Source organism: Hydra vulgaris, chromosome 06, assembly GCF_038396675.1.
Source record: "Hydra vulgaris chromosome 06, alternate assembly HydraT2T_AEP".
Taxonomy (NCBI): Eukaryota; Metazoa; Cnidaria; class Hydrozoa; order Anthoathecata; family Hydridae; genus Hydra; species Hydra vulgaris.
Window position 1 is genome coordinate 29,142,558 of NC_088925.1, and position 22,572 is coordinate 29,165,129.

The 22,572-nt window shown below is 27.4% G+C and overlaps 1 protein-coding gene across 3 annotated transcripts; it reads left to right on the forward strand.

The window, feature by feature from the left end:
• Nucleotides 1-645: 645 nt before the first annotated feature.
• On the forward strand, nt 646-18,479 carry LOC136081764 (proline-rich transmembrane protein 1-like). Of its 3 annotated transcripts, XM_065799816.1 has the most exons (6): nt 1,211-1,347; nt 1,501-1,527; nt 1,843-1,898; nt 15,893-16,005; nt 18,049-18,192; nt 18,292-18,479. In XM_065799816.1, exons 3-6 carry the CDS (start codon nt 1,880-1,882, stop codon nt 18,427-18,429), a joined length of 414 nt encoding a protein of 137 aa, XP_065655888.1. In that variant the 5' UTR covers nt 1,211-1,347; nt 1,501-1,527; nt 1,843-1,879; the 3' UTR covers nt 18,430-18,479. The 3 variants fall into 3 exon arrangements, with proteins under 3 accessions (XP_065655889.1, XP_065655888.1, XP_065655887.1); XM_065799817.1 differs by lacking the exons at nt 1,211-1,347; nt 1,501-1,527 and adding an exon at nt 646-1,169; XM_065799815.1 differs by lacking the exons at nt 1,211-1,347; nt 1,501-1,527; nt 1,843-1,898; nt 15,893-16,005 and adding an exon at nt 17,723-17,872.
• The last annotated feature ends 4,093 nt before the right edge of the window (nt 18,480-22,572 follow it).

Below are 22,572 nucleotides of genomic sequence, written 5' to 3' on the forward strand. Positions count from 1 at the left end.
ACATATATATATATATATTTGATAATGATAAAAATAATCTTCAAAAACTCTATAACTATGATATTTATTTATCATTCAAATTTATTTGAATAAATAAATTTTTGAAAAAATATATTAGATTTGTTTTTTTACTGATTTACGGGATAAAAGGCATTTAAACGATCAGTATATAACACGATTTGATAAAAAAAAGAGCATGTGAAAATATTTTATTATTTGATGTTCGTTTAAAAAATTTGATTCATTTGTCACGTGATTTCAATTAAAAAACTGCAACTGTTATAATTAAAAATTGATTTACCCACAAACGATTAAAACATAAATATAATTAGGAATTCATCATGACCCCATACATCAATTTAAAACAACAAAATTATTTTCCGCAAATGCTTCTTTATATATACAAAATTTGTCATTTCTTAAAATAGGACTTTCTAAAAGCATAGGACATTGTTAGTTCACACCACGGTATGTTTTTATTTAAAAAACTAAAGAGTTGGATTATTCTTCTAACCGCCTGAGCCATTTTTAACAATTTATCTAAAAAATAGCATTCAAAATTAGGCGAATATTAATTTTTATCAATATTTTAATCAATAAATTGAGAAAATATATTGCAAAATAATTTAACTTAGCATTTAGTCATATCTAATACAAAGTATTGTAAAATATTGAAACCAAACCATATTTTATCGGAACGTATCGAATCATATCGAAACTCAAAAAAATATCGTTATACACTTTTTAGCGATAAATTGTGCGATATGTATTGCTAAAAGTGATACTGATATCGTGCATATGGAAACCCAAGCGATATTTTATTGGAATCATATCGAAACATATCGGATCATAGCAATTCATATCGAAACCCATTATCGTAAAAAGTATTGCTTAGTTTCGATATTTTGATAACGATACGCAGATGCTTAAAAAGACCTTCAGCTCTATTTAACTGCTCCAAAAACAATACTTGATTAATGTTTTCAAACGAAAAACAAACAAATGATTATTGAAATTTTTATTTTAGTTTTTAAACAATGAACAACATCAATTCTTCTATAAAGTAAGAATTTATCAGCTCTAATTTGCTGGCAGACCTTGCTTGAAAGACCTCGTGGAATATTGAACCGCGTTGATATAGAAAAGCCTAGAAACTACATTTAAATGACGTAAGTCGACTACTATTAACTATGTATTAAATTACAGTTTTATTATTAAGATAACTTTTTTAGTTTTGAATTTCATCATCAAATAAAAGTAAATGTTCAAATTTTCTATAGACAGTTTATTAGTAATATTTATACTGTAGACAATTTAATAGTAATATTTAAGTTTATTTTTATGCAGGTTATTGTTTTATTTTTATTTCTAGCTCAAGTAAATGTTGAATCTTTTAAAATTATATCTATTTTTTTAAATTTCTTGATTATTAAAATAAAAAATCTGTATATTTGTTTCGAAATAATAACAACAACAATAATAAAACCATCATAATCATAGTTTCGTTATTCAAATGTGGATGCAAATGTGAGTGGTAAAATTTTTTAGAAACATATATAAAAATATGCATGCATACATATATACCTACATACATACATACATACATAAATATATACATACATACACACATACATGCATACATACATATTTCTATGTACGTATATACATACATACATACATACATACATACATACATACATACATACATACATACATACATACATACATACATACATACATACATACATACATACATACATACATACATACATAAATGAGCATATTTGTGTACGTATATACATACATATTTGTGATTATACAAAAGCAAACAAATTTTTTTAGAAAAACATTCAACATAATTTACAAATAATTAGAAGCAATGGAACAAAATTATAGATGTAAGTTCGCTTTTGTTGCCTATGCATCCTTATTGTTACTTGTTAAGTTCTTAATTTACTTTGTTGTTACTTTTAATTTAGTATTTTTTTTTTTTATACTAACATACAACAATATAAAATATATTTAGACAACTAACGTGAACTAAATAGAACGTTTCGTAAGACTGCATTTTATGATTTTTATTCTCGGACAATAGTATTAGTTTCAGTCCTAATTTTAAAAGTATGCATTTAATGTTTTTGTTAAAACGCTAGTAGCTAGAGATCTTCGAAATGGACAGTTATGTTAGGCAGCTATGTTATAGGCATAAACTAGTCTATACTTTTTACGTTATTTCAAGTAATACTTTTTTTTGCTAGAGCCAAATTTTTTTTAAATCAAGATAATCAAATCGATTTAAGCATTGCGTAAATTTTAGGATAACCCTGAAAGTAATAATTTTATTTCAACAAAACTTTTCAGGCAAGCTTTGATTTAATAAAACTTGTAAATCACTAATGTTTATCAATTGAATTTAAAAAAATGAATAAAACTTAACTAGTTAAAAAGGACCGACTTTTACATAAGAATTCGTTTAACTAGTTATTGGTTGGCGGTCAATAAATAGAAAACCTGTATCATGTTATTCATTTTCTAATTAAATGCAGTTTTTTTGCAATTTTTAACTGCAGCTATTAGTAGTGACGCAGTGGTAACAGCGTTAGACTCGTATTTTAGGTGTACCGATTTCAAACCTCCGTCAAAGCATATAAGCATTTTCGGTTCGGTAGGAAATGAGAAACTAAATAATTAGATGCTTATCCCCATGTGATGGTACTCCGTGATAAAACCATAAATTGAAATAAAGAAATTCAAAATCCCCAAATAAAATGAGTATTATTCAAAAAGAAATTGTACAACACTTTGTTTAGATTTAGTTTCCAATGTTGCCCCTAAATTTTCTCAAACTTAAACAGTTGTTTGTAGTTAGGCGATTATTTTGTACTTTACTTGAGATATTGGTATTTTAAAAAATGTACTATAATTTCTTAGAATGAATGAATCATGATAGATCGTTTTAATTAAAACGAAAAACTTTTTCTTAACTTGTGTTAGGGTTGTCAAATAAACACTTTTCTCAATGTTTTATATTTCACTAATATTTCTTTGATATAAACAATTTAATTTGGTAAATTATTTTTAAAATAGTCCATATATAGTTAACTTTGCACACCACTTACAACTATCTTTTTTGTAAAAAAATATATTTTTCAAGCAGTGCTATGAAGTCATGCATGGCTTACCTAATACACGGCCAGGTATTTTGCATAAGTAGGCTGAAAATTAGAAAAACGGTTTTTCGATATTATAAGTTTTGGGGTTTTTGTTTAAAAAGATTAGTGTGTCTCCTTCAATATTAGATTTAGTTGTAGATAGATATGCTGCATTTTGCTCTTTGATTAAGAAATGTTTTTTTACTCGGATTGAGAGATAAAACCACTTCCATATCAAGCTGCAATGTTAAGGCATAAATTTTGTTTAGAAACTCGAAACATATATGAATCATTAAGTCTAACCAAAGATGAAAAAATGGACCCTTCTGTTATATTGGAGAACAGTTTTTGCCAAGAGTATTATTAATGAAACTTTAGAAAGCCATAAATACTTTAAATGTTTTCAAGAAGGTTGTGAATGTTTTAATGATTTGTAGACTGAAATAAAATTATTAAGTAAAAATTGCAATTTTTGTAAAACAGCCGATTGTTTTGACAGTTTATTAAAAGATAAAATTGTTTTTGGGATACTACGTGGAAATACAAAAAAATTTACTTCCTGAAATGACATTAACACTGGATAAAGCAGTGAAAATTTGTCGTTCTTCTGTAAAAGCACTAGAAGGTGTATCTGAATTACGAAGTATTAAAAATGAAAATGTTGACCGGCCTGGACAACAATTATAAAACAGATAAAGTTTAATTCACTGACACAGAACAGTGGCAATGAAAGAGACTTTAGGTTAAATTCATTAGCGTTTAAGTTCTGTTTAAAAAAAAAATCATTTAGTCGAGAATCATGTCCAGCATGGGGTGAAAAATAAAGAGACTGTAATATTATGAATTATTACTCAAATAGATTAGTTTACCTAAAAACAAAATCGAATATTTCAGATGGAGAGGCTGATCAGTAAAACAAAATAAAAACTTTTTCAACCTCGGAGCAACATTTAGGAGCATTGTATTTAGAAAGAGTGAAATCTAATTTTGTGCAATTGGATTGGATTAGTTTTGTGCCAGAAGGACCCTCGGAAATGCAACTAAAAGTAAAATATGATACAATAAAATTCAAAAGTGACGCTGGTACCGATGTCACCGTTATAGTACGTAGAATATTTCTAAAAATTCAATAAACATATATGTATGTGATAATGTAAAAACTGCTTTTTTAGGTAAATCTGCCTCACGAAAGTTTAATCTAGTTAGAATAGATACTCCTGAAAAACGTATGTGTGGTATGATTAAAATGTATATGAATATGTATATGGAATGAATAAACTAACAAAAAATAACGTGGTAGAACAGTTTACTTCAGTATTTAATGAGTTAAGAACATTTAAAGATGACCCTGTACGTATTAAGGAAGATATTGGAGCACCACAACGAGTATTGTTCCCACTTCTAGAACAATTAAAGTTAGAACTGGAACGTATAAAAGAGATGGGTGTTATCAAAGTAGTAGATCAATCTACTGGCTGGTGTTATCCAGTTGTAGTTATGAAAAAGTCTAATGGACAGCTTCGTGTTTGTACGGAATTTCCACAATTAAATAAAGATATCAAACGCGAATTCTACGAGTTATGAAGTGTAGAAGAAAATGAGTACAATAAAAATCCAGTTGCATTACTATGTAAATTTGCAGATCATGGAGTTACCCTTAATTTAGAAAAGTGTTTAGGACATAAAAATTTCAGCTGAGGGTGTGAAATCTCTAAATAAAAAGTTGCGTAGTTCCCTAGGTATGGCTCAACCGTTATCGAAAGTTATTCCATTACTCACTAAATTAGCTCAACCCTTGCGAGATCTTCAATATTCAAAATCAGAATGGGTATGGACAGAAAATCATACTAAAGCATTCGATGAGATAAAAAGTTTGAAAAACCCACCATTATTAGCACACTATGATGTGACAAAACCAGTAAAACTGAGAACAGATGGAAGTTTACTAAACGGAGTTAATGTAGTTGTTTATTATAATCACGATAAGGTATACTAACCAATTGATTGTGCATCTAAATTTTTGACAACAACAGAAACAAATTATTAACCAATCGAAAAAGAAATGTTAGCTGTAACATGAGGGTGCACGCGGATGTATTTGTATGGGTTATCAATTTTTATTTTAGAATCAGATTACAAACCTTTAGTTCTTATATAAAATTATCGCTTGCTTACAGAAATATCGCCAAGAACAAAAAAATTAAGAATGTCATTGTTAAGAATTTTATTCACTACAGAGCCTATTGCTGGAAAGTCAATCACAGATGCTGATGCAATGCCTCGTGCACCTGTATTGCAACATACAAAAAACAACGAAATTGATCTAAACATATACATTGATTTAATAGTTAATAGTATGCTGACTACAGAGAGTCGAAATAATTTTGAAGTGTAGCCTTAGAGGTAAAGTAATAAAGTGTGTAGCCTCTATATCTTACGAAGTCAAATTAAATCACAACGGGCATATTCTCCGATCGAAATCAAACTCATCTTAGAAGATTGTATACTATATTTGCTCTACACAGGATTCGAGACAATGCGGAGATGATGGTGCACAAAAAAATAATAGCAGAAGCAAAAAAAGTTCCAGGTGCGATTAAAGAAAAACAAATTATGCAAGTATCAATTCGCAGACAAAAAATAAATAATTAAAAGCCACTCGATTGTGAGGATTTATAATTTAGCTTTAGGATTTATAATGTATTACGACTTGATTGGATAGATAGGTGCCGGTCTTTTAGAAATAATATAATATGAACACAACAATACATATAAAATATAATCGCAAATTTTTATGTCAAATACATTGAAACTAAGTAAACATTTTTTTCCCTGCATTAAGCATAGCAAAATAATTAATTACATGATTTGCCGGTGTTTTTGAGAGATTTTTGAGGCCTCCTCTGAATATTAGCTCAATATATTCCGTATTAACATCAATGATATCACTTTTTAGTGAAAAAGAACATAATTCAAATTTTTCTTTTTTAAGTAATTTTCTGCATATACATCCATTAACAAAAACAGAAACTTATTTATTGTTTTCATTTAACTCACATTCCTGAATATCATTAATAAAAAGTTTCGATATTTAGATAAGTTTCGAATTTAGATTCACAACTAAGTTAAAAGATGCTAAATCTATTTTCCAAAAGACAATTTTTTTTTAAATAACAATTTTGTTTGCAAAACGTTCTCAGAAGTATTTACTTCACGTAGTCCAACAAGAAACTTGCAACCACTCATTTAACGGTTTTATGAAAAATGTCTTTCTAATGGGTCACTTTGGAAACGAGTGGTAAAAATATAACGTAACGTTCAAATAAAATTGTGCCACTGTTCAGCCCAGTGAGCAAATGCACGCAAAATATTGTGGCTTACCATCCCCTATTAGAAATGCATTAAAAAATATATGATTAGAGTACTTTATTTTAGAATTAAACATTACCCACCATAAAATAAGTAGTTTTAATAACTAAGATATTCGTTAGAAAAATAACTTTGAATTGCTGCTGAAGTTGTTTCATGGAATATGCTTAACGTTAGGTTGACGTAAGGATCTTGTTTATTGATACCTGGATTTAATGTCCTCTCCTAGTTTTAATGCTTTTTTCAAGTATGCTTAAATGTGTAGACAAATTTATTTTAAAATTGTAATCAGTGAAATGAAATGGTGGGAAAATAAAACTTTTTGGTAATAATTAAATTAGTCGTAATATTTTTAAGCAAATGTAAATTGTCAAACATCAAATAAGTTATGTCATCTTTGTAAGTGATGTAGAAATTTTCTTCTGGCTTCAACTTAATAAGGTAACAAATTAGTTGGATAGTTATCAGCAATCAATGCGCAAATGTTAACAGAGTCTTCGAAAAATAAATAATAGTATAAAACCAAACTTTCACATCTTTGAAATCTAAACTTATTTGGAGAGTAAGAATCATGACACGTATAAAACTTTTTATTTTATCCATTTCTTGAAATGTATGAATTTCATCTGAAATATTGAAATCTTGTTTAGTTTGAGGTTATCAAAAGGAACTATAGGCTTTATTGAAGATGAAATAATATTATATAGGAACTAAAGATTTGTAACCTGTTTCTAAAATAAAAAAAATCAGGATAAATGGTTAGAAAAGGGTTTAACTCGTTTCCATATTTTAAATACTTTAGTTCAAAATGATCCAAACATATAACTGAATGTTTACTAGGTTTCCAATTTTTCCTGTTAACAAAATTTTATCCGTTTTTCTTCTAAATGAGTTTATTTAGGTAAACTAAAAACAGCATTACTTGCAAAAATTGATTCACTTTTTTATATTTATAGCCAGTTTGACAATTAACAACAACACATTTATTCGCCATTATAAATAATTTTTCCCAATATTAAAAAAAACAATATTAACTCACAGTGTGATAATGAAAAAGCCTTAATGAAAAAAAATTGTCTTTTTAATTTTGGCATATTTATCCAACATATCCGGCCGTGTATTAAGTAGGCCGTGAGTCGTCATATAATCTTAACTTAAACAGCTTTCTCTTTGAAGCGTTTCAAAATCAACTTTAAACCGCTGAACATAGGGTTGTTTCCTATTAATTAAATTCTTTTAAATCAAATCTGCAATTTGATTACCTCTTACAATCTTTTAGATTAAAAAAGTAATCATAAAAATAAAGAAAAGTAAAACTTGCGTAAATATTATTCAAACAAGTTTTTATTACTTTGGTCTTAAAAATCAAATAACTTTGTGCAGTATTTTTGGTTATGAATGGAAATAACAAATGTTGTTTACCACAAAGTAGTTTTTAGGGTCACCATTATCTTTTTTTATTAGCTCAATACTTTCAAAACAAATCAAAGTTTTCTAAAACAAATCTCGTTATTCTTAATTCATATTTGTTTAAAAACATTCCGCTGTTATATACTTAAAAGTATTTAACTTTTATCTATAACGCGAACATGTTATTTAATTATCGTTAACAATAATTACAATAATAGTGTTTTCCTCTGCTGCAGAGAAAAAAATCTTTTTTTAAAAAGATCAAAATGATCTGACTTATTTTGTAAATACTAAATAGCTGACTTATTTTGATCATAAGATCAAATAAGTCAGTTATTTAATATTTTCAGTTTACGACGTCAGCTTTGATTATATATAAAGAGGTGTACCGGATTTAACTTTTACATATCCAGATATATACTTCTAGATCAGGCCAGATATGCCGGAGATGCATGATATATTAAATTTTACAATTCAGCTTGTTTTTTTACACACAATATGAGTTATACTGGTTATCGGCACAGTAATTAAAATTTATATCTTGCTTTTTAAAAAAAGATTTTTTTCTCTGAAGCAGAGGAAAACAGTATAATTGTAATTATATTTAAAGATATTTAAATAACATGTTCGCGTTATAGATAAAAGTTAAATACTTTTAAGTATATAACAGCGGAATGTTTTTAAACAAATATGAACTAAGAACAACGAGATTTTTTTTAGAAAACAGCAGTTACCAACTTATTAGCAATCAAACTTAAAAACTGTCAATTTTTTTGTAGTATTTATTTACTGTATGGATACTTTACCAAAATTACCATCTGTAAAATATAGATAAATGTGTTGGTCTCAAATGTATGTGTAAAATAGTTGAATATTCAATGTCATTTGTGAACACGTATAGTTTTATATTTCAGACAAACTAAATAATGAAAAGTTTTACAAGGTCATTTTATAAATAAATAAATTATGCAAGTGATCTGTATGCAAACCGCAGTATATATTTAAATAAATAAAAGTGGAGCTAAGGAGGCTGGTGAAAAATATTTTAGTACAACACCTTTGCATAATCACATTAAAATAAATCATCCAAAAAAAATCACGTAGAACAAAATAAAAGTAAACAGAAAAAAACAGTTCAGGTTTTCAATAAAATCACACTAGTAGTTTTATCAACTGACACAATAGTGAAAGACGAGATTGTTTTGGAAACTTCTAAGCAGAATTCAATAGATGAATGTTTAAAGTCACTAAAAGTATGAGGCATTAATGACTTTAGGTCTCAAATTATTCATGGTAAAATCGGGTTGATCGTGGCCGTAGACAAACAGCCATTTACTTTAGTTGAAGATACAGGTTTTATTAACTTAATGTGTCATTTAGTATCCAGATATTGCTTGCTAAATAGTAAATATTTTTCTAAGATAATAATATCTCAACTTCACATGAAGTTAAGTAACAAAAATTCTGATAAATTTATAAAATAAATTTAAATAAGTTTTTCTTCAGATAAATGGACATCCCCAATTTCTAATGAATCATTTATTTTATTGTAAAGCCACTGCATTGATATAGATTTTACCAGAATTGATATGATATTACGTGCCTTATTTTCATGAAAGTTATTTTAGATAAATAAATCCAAAAGGTTATGTGAAATAGGTAGAAAAATCAAATTGAAAGACGACACCTTCTTGTAAGAGACCGTGCTAGCAATACGGTAAGTGTGAGTAATCTAGCTGAAATTTCCTCAATACATTGTACTATTCATTTGCTTCAAATAGTTGTTTTCAGATTTAATCATAAGTAAAAATATTATTATCAATGTTCTTTTAAAATGTTGTCAACTTGTTACACATTTCAACCATTTATTCGTAGCATGTTACAACTTTAAATTTATTTCTTTTATAATCAAAATCAAATGAGATTTTGATTAAAAAAGAAATAAAGTTTTTTTCTTAACCTAATTTGTAGACAGAAAACTCTGTCCAGTGAAAAACTGGATGCAAGAAGAGTGATTTCTTTTTAAACACAATTGCTTCAAAACACCTAAGTACTCCTGCATTATCCATATTTTTTGAAAGATTATTCTTAAAATATGGTTGTTGCTTAAAACAGGAGAAATGCTTTTGTTTATTCACCATAAAAGGAGGAAAATTAAATGACTCCTTGCGTTTACTCATTCTTTAAATTTTTACTTATTTTATTTTTCTATAACTGACTTTCTAAGAGTTTTTGTTTCATTGAATTTATTGATTTGAATTATAGGCCATTTATAAAGTATATGTATAAGTAAATGTATACAGGTATAGGAGAAGGCATTATCTAAAAGTGTACAAGTATTATCTAAAAGTGTACAAGTATTATCTAAAAGTGTACAAGTATTATCTAAAAGTGTACAAGTGCGTATAAACGGGTTGAGATAAAAATGAAAACACTTAAAGTAGAGGCGAGGGGTCCAGACAGCATGAGTATACATGATTGGACCATCTTTTTCATGAGTTTTACTCCAAGTTGATTTTTATTTTAAACAAGGACAAGGGATTTATTGAGTAAAAAAATCTAAAACAAGGACATTTATAGATATCAATTAAGATTTTAATTGATAATTAATATCAATTAAGACAAGGAATTTATTGAGTGTAAAATCTCTACCAAATATCAAAAGAGAAAAAAAAAAAAAAGTTGTAGATGTAATTTCAAAAAACAATATACTAAAAGCAAAAAAAATTAAACATTAAAAAGAAAAATTATTTTTTGTTTATTTGGTAGAAAATTCTTTTGCAAAACAAGTTCTTTACATTTTTGTTTTTCGGTAATACTGTATCCTAAAAAAAAAAAAAAAAAAGGTTAAAAAGTTATAACCGGTAATAAATTGAACATGATCGTTTCTAGCATTAACTAATTGAAGAATTTTAAAACCTCAATGAATTTAAGTAAAAGATAGTATAATGAAATAATTATTAAGTGATTTCACTCTCATTTAGGAGAGACGTTCAGGAAAAATTTTTCAGCTTATTTTTGTTTCCAAGCTTATATTACCATAACTTTGAACTTTGAACCATAACTTTTTGAAGCAAACCATTCTCATTCAAAGCATAAACTTAAGTTTGGAGTGTGCACAAAGCTTGATAATGTTATATCTAAGACTTTAAAAATATTTAATGTTAACGCCCATTTATTAGCGTGTCGGTAAATCCTTTTTATTTAGAGTGCTCAAAATTAAATTTTCACTTAAATTATCAATTTTTAACCCTCAAAAATGTAAAATGTATTCATTAAAAGATTTTTTATAATTTTGCTAACCTTTTTCTTTTCCTTTTAGAACATGGGAGTTTTTAAAGTAAAATTAAAGTAATAGAACGTTCGTAATTACAACACCGACCATTAAAGCACTTTAGTGCTGAAAAAGTACTTTTCACTCATTTTTTAAAAACAAGCTCGGAATAAAATTTTTAGTTCAAATGCTTCCCGAGTATCAAACAATATTGGTGCAATTATTTTTATATAATTTACATAATGTAAACAATTTTATAACAATATTGTTCGCTACTCGGGCTGTTTCAGCTTTATAAAAACGTCAGAACTTTGAAAAAAGGCACAAAGTAATATATATTATATAGCCAGCCAGATACCCGGTAGTAAATAATCCTGCATTTTCATTTCATATCTGGTATACCTCTAACTATATAGTGTTAATCAGTATGTAGTACAGTTTGATCATAATTTAATATTCATAAACAGCTGAACTTTGTCTGTTAAGAAAATAAATGAAATTTGACATTATTTTAAACTGACAATGATTTTGAAAATCTGTTGTATAAATTATATATATCATTTTTAGTAGCATAAAAACTAAATGTATAAGTTTTATAAAATATTGCCATATATAAAACTTAGTTAGACTGCCTGAACTAAGCTATCAACACATTGCATCAATACATAATGCTGTAGTTATAATGAAAAATTTGAACTGACGGGCGAGAAATTATTAGTAAAACAAATAACCGTAATTTTTCTACCGCTAGAGTCATCGCGGAGAGTGCCTAATAATGTTTTATAAGGGCTAACTAGCATAAGAAGGATTATGAACGAATAAAAAACTGCAATAAAGAATTTATTTTCATAACTTTAAATAGTATTCAACAAATAAAACTAACTTCTGGATGGTGTTTCAATATGTTATCCTTGAGAAATATAAAAATCAAACTTAGCGTCTATTTGAAGAATGAAACATTTATGGTTATCTCCAAAAAGTAAGAGTCTCACCAATAGTTATGCATCTTATACGTTTTATACGTTTCACAAGCTTATCCGTTCACTTCTGCAGAGATACACACATATTTATATATATCTATAAACACACACACATATATATATATATATATATATATATATATATATATATATATATATATATATATATATATATATATATATATATATATATATATATATATATATATATGTATATATATGTACATATATATATATATATATATATATATATATATATATATATATATAATATATATAAATATATATATATTATATATATATATATATATATATATATATATATATATATATATATATATATATATATATATATATATATATATATATATATATATATATATATATATATATATATATAGTAGCGTGCAAAGATTAAGGGATGCTAACTTTTTATCAATTTTTAAGGTATAGTTATTCACAGACTTCCTCAAAAAAGCTGAAGTTTTTACTAAATGAGCTTATATTATTTCGATTCAAAAATGCAGACAACAAAAATTGTAAAATTTAACGGTTATTTATTTTAAAAGGCTTTCATTCAAAAATACCATGCAACTAAGTCAAGTTTTTATAAATAAAAGAAAATTTAATGTTTAAAAATACTTTCAAAATTTAATAATTCACTAACTTTGAGATATTTCAAAAAAAGTGAAGTATAACTGATTCCTAAAATATTTGGAAAATGTTATATTTCAGTTTCAGAGTGATATTTTAAATGTGAAAAGCTTAGAAGATTTAAAAAAAAATTAATTTTAAAAGCTGTGGAAAAAATGACTCACAGGATTTTTATATTTTTCTAAATCAGTAATAAGTTGCATTATGAAATGGTTTTGTCAGCACAAAACTTTTAAAAACAAGCTCTAGAAGACTAAAAGTTGCAACTGAAAAGGCTGACAGATTATTAGTAGGCTGTTTCAAAAATTATCCACGCAAGACTGCTTATAAACTAGATTCAATTATGCATTAGTTTCACGGCTCAAACTGTAGCACTGATACGATTACAAGTTAATTACGATAAAAATAATTTCTATAGCCGCCGTCCATTCAAAGCAGCTGCAAGAAATTTAGACGCCACAAAAAAATTTACAAAAAATCATCTTAGTTGGACAGTTAATTTAACTAGTCAAAATGTACCTTTTGAAAATAACTTGACCATGGGTGTACAGACTTTAGAATAGACCATGTGAATAAAGGGATTTATTTGAAATTGTTTTTTAAATCCCAGAAACAAAAAACATTTTTTTTGAACTTGATGGTATATACTGCTTTGTTTTACACCAATACGTGCACCAGCTTTCAGAATCACGAGGACAAAACTGATGTCGCTCATCTTAATTTGGAATATTAGTAAAGAGGAAAAGAATGGCAAATATAGACTTCTTCATAGCATAAATATTATCAATGTTCCTTCTAATAGCAATGCCATAGTAGTTTTGCATCGAATTTATTATCTTATCTCTCAGTTTATTTCTACCAGACAATGGTGTTTAGTGCCACTGTATAATTTTACTAAACTTTGTAATCGGGTACTCATACGCTTTTGAACATGCCCAATACATTCAAGTTTTATTGGAATTACTCCTTGTTCAATGTAAGGTTTTGATTTTACAACATCTAAAAATGAGCCCCCATCTCCAAAGTACTCTTTATAAATTAAGTTTCGATTTGAAATTGACCGATAAAATATGACAACAGCCCCTGATGATTCCATGGATCCTGAAGACCCTTTATGGTTTATTTGACAATTGTGGTCTAACTTCCACTGCTCGTATTCTAATGTATTTTCTTTACTGATCCACATTTTGCAACAGTAACAATGTCTTTACTTGATTTTAACATCAACACATTTATCACCTGATTTTGGCTGTAACAATGCCATGCAAAGAAGAATAGCCACGTCGTTGCCATGAGCCATCAACAGAAACCTGAGTGCAACAAATATTATTTACAATTTCAGTATAAGGAGATTCTATAGCTGCCTTTTTCATGCTAGTTGTTGCAATTTTTTTTATGGTATTTTTAACCTGCAAGTCTATGTTGTGAAATGCCCCTTTAGCTAAAGAATGAATGTTCATAACTGACATGAATGTCTTCATTAAAGCATATCCGCAGCCAATTTCTTGAAAAGCAATAACAGCTAAAGTGTTTATTTCCTTTAAATCGGTTCCTTGAATTATTTTTTGTTTTTTTATTTCCGGAGAGGTATCGAATTTTTTAAAAAACTACATTTTCATATCATTGCAACATTGTAGTGATAAATTATGTGAAAGTCCTTTTCTTTTATTAAAATAATAAGTAAGCCTAATGTTGCAAAAACAATCTGGGCATGAAAGAGACTGAGCAATATTTTCCAACACATGACAATGAATAAAGATGAAATAATCTGATGCATTAGAACTATCGTTTTGAATGCTGGAAGATAACTTTCTTTCGCTGGAACTAGAGGGTTGATTAACATTTGAGGCTTTACTAGATACTCTATTTGGTATAACAAAGTTCCATTTTCTTTTTTTTTTTCTATAAAAGTTTTTTTGTTGCTAACTTTAAAAATTTAATTTAGGTTTTCTTTTCCTCCTGAACTCATTTTTATATATACTAAATAAAAAGCTAAAGGTATTGAATCATATTAAAAATATATATCTCACATTAATTGATATATTACAATAAAATTTACAACAACTATTTAAATTTGAATAAGTCACACAACAATGCGCTTTTAAAGTTTAGCTCAACTCTTTTATTTTTTATACAACAAATGTGCTTTTAAAGCACATTTTACAACAAATTTAAAGTATAGCTCAACAGTTTACGAATATAAAAAAGAAGCCTAACATAGCTTAGGCATAAACTTTAGAGCTTAAATTATGGTTTTTTTTGTGTTGCTAAGGCGTTGCTAAGGTCAATAATTTTTATTAACTCTAGTAAAATGCATTTTTTAAATGTTTAATGTAATTCAAAAATACAAGATGGTTATATCAAATAAAAAAGGACAAAATTTAAAAAAAAATGAGTCCAAAAACAAAATTTTGACATTTTACTTCAAAATTAGTACTTTTTTAGTAGTCTATCACCTTAAAGAATTTACCATACCCTCGAAACACTCTTTAAAAGGTGTTCCCTAATGTTGGTTCTCTATATGAAATGGTTTATTCTGAATATTTATTTATTATCCGAGGTTCACTTGTTAAATCCACTTTACAAAAAATCACTACAAAAATTGTGAAGTCTTGGTATACGAATCATGCAATAATTTGATATCTACATAATTACAGTTTTTTAGTTTACGTTATCCTACTACTTAATAAATAATATAAATAAGTAATAAATAACTCTATTAATTATTACATATACATTTAATAATAACTCACATATATTAGTGTCATAAATTTAGTAAATTATTTTAATGTTGTTAAAATTATTTTATTAGATACAAAATTTTAAATTTTGAACGACAATTTAGTATTCCTATTTTAAATTTGATTTAAAAGTAGTTTAACATGTAAAGTTAAAAGCCATATATTTAAGGTTTGAATTAATTTTACCGTTTTATAATTTATTTTAACCATCAATTAATTTTTTTTCATACTTCGTCACTTTTTTTAATTTCTAAGTTTTTACAAATGTTAGATAAAAATTTTTTAAGTTTTATCGCATTTTTTATATATAAGCTGAGCAACCTCCTCATTTCCAAGCATTAGCTCAAGTATCTCCATCTCAAAGTTATCAATCTCAGCAATATGGTCCTTCAACTCCACTAATTGGAAATGCACCTTACAGAAACGTAAGTAACGTTATTTCATTTATACAAAAGTTAACAAAATTTGTTTTGTGAAATCATTCATTAATTTTTTAATATTAAATTATGCCTTTTTGGCTAATGTTTTTATATACTTTTTTTAAGAGTTGACTTTAAAAGTTCTTCTTCACTTTGTTTTTGAAAATATTGACAGTTTGATTAAAAGTTTGGAAATATGACTAATAATAAGTTTTCAAATAGTCACTTTTACACTGCTTTTTTTATTTTCAAAATTTAATTTTGAAAAAAAAAAAAAAATTCATCATTGAAGTTTGTTTTTCAGATTTTTTTATTCATGTTGGGCGTAACATGTTTAAATACGCTATAAATCTTACAAGTTCTTATCTTACAAGTTCTTATCTTACAAGTTCTTATCTTACAAGTTCTTATCTTACAAGTTCTTATCTTACAAGTTCTTATCTTACAAGTTCTTATCTTACAAGTTCTTATCTTATAAGTTCTTATCTTACAAGTTCTCATCTTACAAGTTCTTATCTTACAAGTTCTTATCTTACAAGTTCTTATCTTACAAGTTCTTATCTTACAAGTTCTTATCTTGATCGTAAAATCTGACAGTTTATAAACTTTTTACTCTAACTCAATCATTTAAAAATATTTACATTTAATCAACGCCAGCTCATTCAGAAATTTTTATCCTGGATTCGGTAAAAGGTTGGATTAGGTTAGTTGATGGCTGCCGTGGCACAGTGGTTATAGTCCTGGCTCAGAACCCATTGGTCCGGAGGTAAACTCCGGTACTTACCCAATAAACGACGCTGGTAAAAAAAAGAAGGCGTTTTCTTGTTAAATGCTTTTCTGTGGTGTTCGCTTATAAGACCATTTCGTCCATTTTTTACGTCACACACTTTTCGACCGTCTTTGACAACTCCCCCTCCCTCTCGTCACGACATCGTAACTCTTTAGTAACAAGTCTCGTATGTGTTGCAACAAAACCACAAACCTTCCCCCATCCTTTCAGAGCGTGATTTAATTGATGGACAATCCTTAAGGACTTCTGAGAGCACCTTAATAAATACAAAAAAAAAAAGTTTTAATAGCTCTAAAGTCTGGTGTTTTTCAAAACACTTTTCTATGAATGAAAACATGATTCTGACGCTTCAAAATAATATCCTAAAGCTCTGAAACAAAAACTTTAATTAGAATGAATTTCCTTAAACATATAGAACCTATATTGACTGAAATTATATCACCGAGTTTTTTTGTAAGTTATTGCAATTAAATAAGTACAATTGTGTTATTATAGGCAACCAACTACTCCTATAATGGCATGGTTCAAACAAATCTGACAAAGAAAAGTTTTTGTTTTTTTTACCAATAACAACACGGAAACTGATAAACATATATTATTATTTTTGAAAGCGCAGCCTTTTATTTCATGACAAAGTTTTTAGTTTTTGTATTAATTTTTTCTATTTTATATAAATTCGTTCTTATTTTTTCCTTAAACATTTTATAATGCTTTTTTTTATTATTATTCACACTAAATAACTACAAAAAAAAGTTCTATTGCAAATGAAGATGAAAATGTTTAGTCCTTAAAAACATTTGGTTTGAAAGTTTATATTTTGGTTTTGGCGAAAGCATGAACAACATTAGCTGTTCATGCTTTCGCCAAAACCAAAATATAAACTTTAAATAAAGTTGCATTTTGTAAATTTTGCATTTTTTTATCATAAATTTTAAACAATACATGGAATTAAACTTTAGAAGGTCGAGAACTTTGAAATGTGTCACAACTCTACCTGGATGTTGCGTTACCCAATGTCTTAACCCCTTGATCTTAACATTTCAGTCATCGACCAAAAAGTCCAACACCAAGTTGTTAGACACGGTGCGTATAAAAGTGTTGGTAATATATATAAATTTAATATAATAGGAATATTTAAAATGAATTTATCCAATTAAAAAAATGCTTATAGGTAACTGCGTTAAAACTTTCTAGGCTTGTGTGTTTTCAAAAACTTAAAACCTTATTTTGATTTATAAGAAAATATTTTATTCTTTTAGCCTTATCATGCAATAGGCATTGTAACTCAGCAACCTGAAGTCAATATGGCACAACTTCCAAATAGTTATAGAGCAACTGCGTGGTTTACTTGTTTATTTTGCTGTTGGCCTCTTGGTCTAATGTCAATTAAAAAGTCTAATGAGGTTTTTAGTTTCTTATTTAGTTTTTATTTGTTTTTTTGATACATGGTATAACTTTTTAGATTGAGTAAAACTAAGCAATTTTAAATTGTTTATTTTAAGGTTGAAACAGCTATTTCATTAGGTGATATTGAAAGAGCTCAACTTGCTTCTAAATCCGCAAGAAATTATGCCATTGCAGCTGTGTTTGGTGGACTTTTTGTTATAGCATTATTAGTAATATATGCACTCAATTTATAATAAAACCAATATTAAAGTTTGATATTAGTAGAGATCTCAGTTGTTGATAATTATTTTGGTAATTTTGAGAAAAATTTTGGATTGATGTTTTAATAAATGAAGTGATTAAAAATTAAGAAAATTAAGTTATAGCAATCAAACTAAATAAAAATTAAGTATAATAGTTATAATTATTGCACTGATAACCAAACTAATCAAGAAACTGCCCTAAATAAAGTTCTAATAAATATATTTATTTCATTACAACTCTTTTTAACCATAATAGTAATATTTACTTACAAGCAAATCAAACAACAAATTTTAAACGCATTAAGCATTCAGTGCGGCCGTGGCGCAGTGGTTAGAGCGCTTGCTTTATAAGCAGGAGATCCAGGTTCGAAACGAGCTCTGGACAAATTTTCGCGTCACGGTAAGGAAGGAGGCGTGAACTTCCTGGTTAAATGCACTTCCGCGGTGCTCTGTGACAAGACCGTTAGGACTTCTTAGGGCACCTAAAATAAAAAAAATAAAAAAAAATAAATAAAAAAAAACCATTATGTTTTTACCGTGTTTAGAGTAAGTGGTACTGCAAGCATGTTGACCTAAACTATATATTTATTTAAGTTTTGATTGTTGCGTAGTTGACCACGGCATGTTTGCGTAGTAAACATGACGTGATCAATTACGCAAAAGTAATAAGTATTTAATACATTTGATATATCATAACAATAAATTCGTAACGGATATATTTTATTTGAGGAAACAAAGACAAGTTTTCATTAACAAGATGTCCTAAGAACCTTATAATTACTTTTTTTTGAATAGTATAACATTTAAAGAAAAAATTAGAAAATGATTTTTTAATTTTCTTTTTATATTTATATTGTTTTAAATAGTTTTCTGTTTTCTCAACATTTAGTTTGACTTTTTAACGCTGAATGTAATTATTTATTTCAGTTAGTAAGCTGATATTCCCACTTTTTCAGAACAAAGTAATCTAACTTTAGTATTAATTTAAATACTTTTTTAAAATTTTTAGACACAAAATATAAAGTTATGCCCCATTTCGCATTCTGTTGTTTTTAGACGCAGAGATATGTCCCAGAATCTCATTTAATTAATGTAGAATACATGCGTGGCTAAAATAAAATAGCAAAAATATAAAAAAAATTTTTTAGTCAAACATAGTCATAATAATAAATAAATATATAAACTAGTATTTATTTGGATAGCTTTTATTTTTTAGCACAAATTTAATCCTTAGAAATTTTTTTCTTGTTTATTATCAGAAGACTCCTTCTAATTTCTAAAATGTAAAAAACAACTTTTTTCACTGGAGGTTTAGGGAGAAATCACGTAATTAGGCGAGTGCCAAGTAATTTTTTTGTTCAAGATAGATAACTAAGAGTTATGTCATATACTCAAATTTTTAGTATGTTAATACTGGTATCGAATGAGAATTAATTGCAAAATGGTCAAATTGGTTAGTATAATATAATATATTATACTGACCATTTTGCCTTTAATGAACAAAAAATTCCATAATATGCGGATAATTTTGGATAAATTGAACATTTGTTCCTTAGATTACACAGTATCTGAAGATATAAATGTCTTGCTTTAAATGGTTGGAAAACAAACTGCAACATCAAAGCACCCTTGTCCGTTTTGCATGACCTCATCTAAACTTATCTATAGCTGATCATTGTTCTTTAGAATCTTTGTGCAGATTATATGACCAATGGATATCTGATGGTGCAAAATTAAAAAACGCAAAAATGTTCACCAATGTTGCTCGACGCCCTTTTTTAACAGGAAACAAAAATTAAAAAAAACAAAACTTGTAAATATTCCCAGTCTAGATATACTTTTAAGAGTTATAGACAAAATTTTAAAAGAGGCTAAAAAATTTTTTTAAAAAATAAGGAGTACTGATTACAGTTTGTCAACCAATATTTGTCTATTATAAACATCTGAAGAGTATTCTACCAAAGGCAACATCGTTTGGCAATGCTTGCAACAAGTTGCTTAAAAACATAGAAAGTTTTGAGCTGTCTTTTTCAGAAGTCTTGGAGATCCCGTATCCAAATACATTAAGGTACTTAGAGATTTTGAAAAAGTAAGCCATGGCTGTTTTGGAAAATCATTTAAGCTCAACTTATTTCAAAGATAAAGAACAGTTCTCTACGAGCTATAGAAATTTAGGGGCTACAATTCCTTTGAAGGTACACACAGTTGAGTAACATATAATCGCATTCATCGACATGAAAGGTTGAGTCTTCGGTATTATCAATAAATTTTAAGTTTGACATAAGAATAGAATCTTACTATTTAATTATAATAAAAGTAATTAAATACTTGTTATTACAATAATACAACAGTATATGCAAGTCTAATCTTCCATAAACTATGATTATTCATTAAATAGACTAAAACTTATTTTGTGCATTTTGTTTTCTGTACGTTTGGGTTACTGTACCAAACAAGCTCTCGAATCCATTCACCAGGATTTTAATCAGTTTTGGCGAATGAGAAAAGACGGAAAACACAGTCGAAATTATATTGAAGCGCTAAAAAACGCAGTCGTTGCTTACAACTACAAACACTTTTAAAGTAGCTTTTAATTTGCTGGTAGCTTGTAAAAAGTATAATATGAACAATTGTTTAACATTACTTCTTGATATATGATATGATGATATATGACATGCAAAATATAAATAATGATTTAACCAAATAGACTAGAAACTTTTTTTATTTACCGCGATTAAGTACATGAAGCTAATCCTATTGGACCCCTAACACTTCACCCCTAGTGTATGACTTCGTAAAGGAATTTTTAAAATTTTTTTTGTGTTATATTAAATTAGATTAAAATTCTTAGGCGGATTTTAAATCTCATCAGAAAAAGTTTTATAGTTTAAAAGTTACGACCATTCAAAGTTATTTCAGAGGGTAAATTTGTGGAATTTTAAACTTCTTATGGTCATAAATCTCTAACAAAAAGATATTTTTTGTTGAAACTTGAAGTCTGTGAATAAATTTTGGTATAATTTATAAAACTTAAAAAAATAATTTATTATCTTAGGAGACGTAGTTCTAAAAAGGGGATTATTAGGTGTCAGGACGGGGTTGGGTTAGCTCCAATTACCTAAACTTTTTGCAGTTCTTCCTCATTAGATACCAGTATTAACATACTAAAAATTTGCGTATGACACATTGCTCTTAGTTACCTATCTTGAACAACAAAATTACTAAGCACTCGCCTGAAATACGTGATTTCTCCCTTGACCCCCAGTGAAAAAAGTTGTTTTTTACATTCAAGAAATACGAAAAGTCTTCCGATAATAAACAAATAAACCAAAATTTCCGGGGATGTGTTACAAGGTCTTAGAGCATGTTTCTATGCACCGTGAGCACCTTGATCTTTTTTTTTGATAAACCACTGTTAAACTGTTTTTTGCTGAATGACACGAGACACCATCTTGTCGGAATATGGTACATCAATGTATTGTTGGAATGTGGTACATCAATGTATTATCAGAATGTGGTACATTAATGTATTGTCGAAATGTGGTATATCAATATATTGTTGAAATGTGGAACATCAATGTATTGTCGGAATGTGGTACATCAATGTATTAGCATTTTTTTTGTTTCCTTTAATAGTTACTATACCTTATCAAAGGTTCAGAGATTTTTTTTTCCGAATGTGGCTCAATCTACCTAAACGATGTTAAAAACTTATATAAGAACATAAACAAGTTGACTATTAGTATAGGAACATAAACAAAATATTATAATAAATGTTGTCAATAAGCCTACTAGCGCGCAATTTATTTTCTCAAAGAAAACAAACACATCAATTAAAGAACCGATATCATAAGAAAATATCGTAATAACAATTCAAAAAAGCAAAATGGTAAAAATGCTCCTAAGATACCGTAAAACGCAAATACATTTAGTCCTGCAAAGCTAAGAAAAAGATTGTTTATATTTATAGTGCGTGACAATTATACATAATTTCACAATAACAATCTTCCTTAATTATAATCATCATTCTAAAAAGCATCAACGGATCCAACATTCAAACATGGGCCAGAAATAGAATTTTGATATTTGCTTAATTCGTCTTTGATTTTAATTGAATTTTAAATCAAAGTCTAG

Coding starts and splice junctions, on each gene's coding strand:
- LOC136081764 (XM_065799815.1), top strand. CDS start 17,732: ATGGAATTAAACTTTAGAAGGTCGAGAACTTTGAAATGTGTCACAACT. Junction 17,873..18,048: donor ACACCAAGTTGTTAGACACG/GTGCGTATAAAA, acceptor TTATTCTTTTAG/CCTTATCATGCAATAGGCAT. Junction 18,193..18,291: donor CAATTAAAAAGTCTAATGAG/GTTTTTAGTTTC, acceptor GTTTATTTTAAG/GTTGAAACAGCTATTTCATT.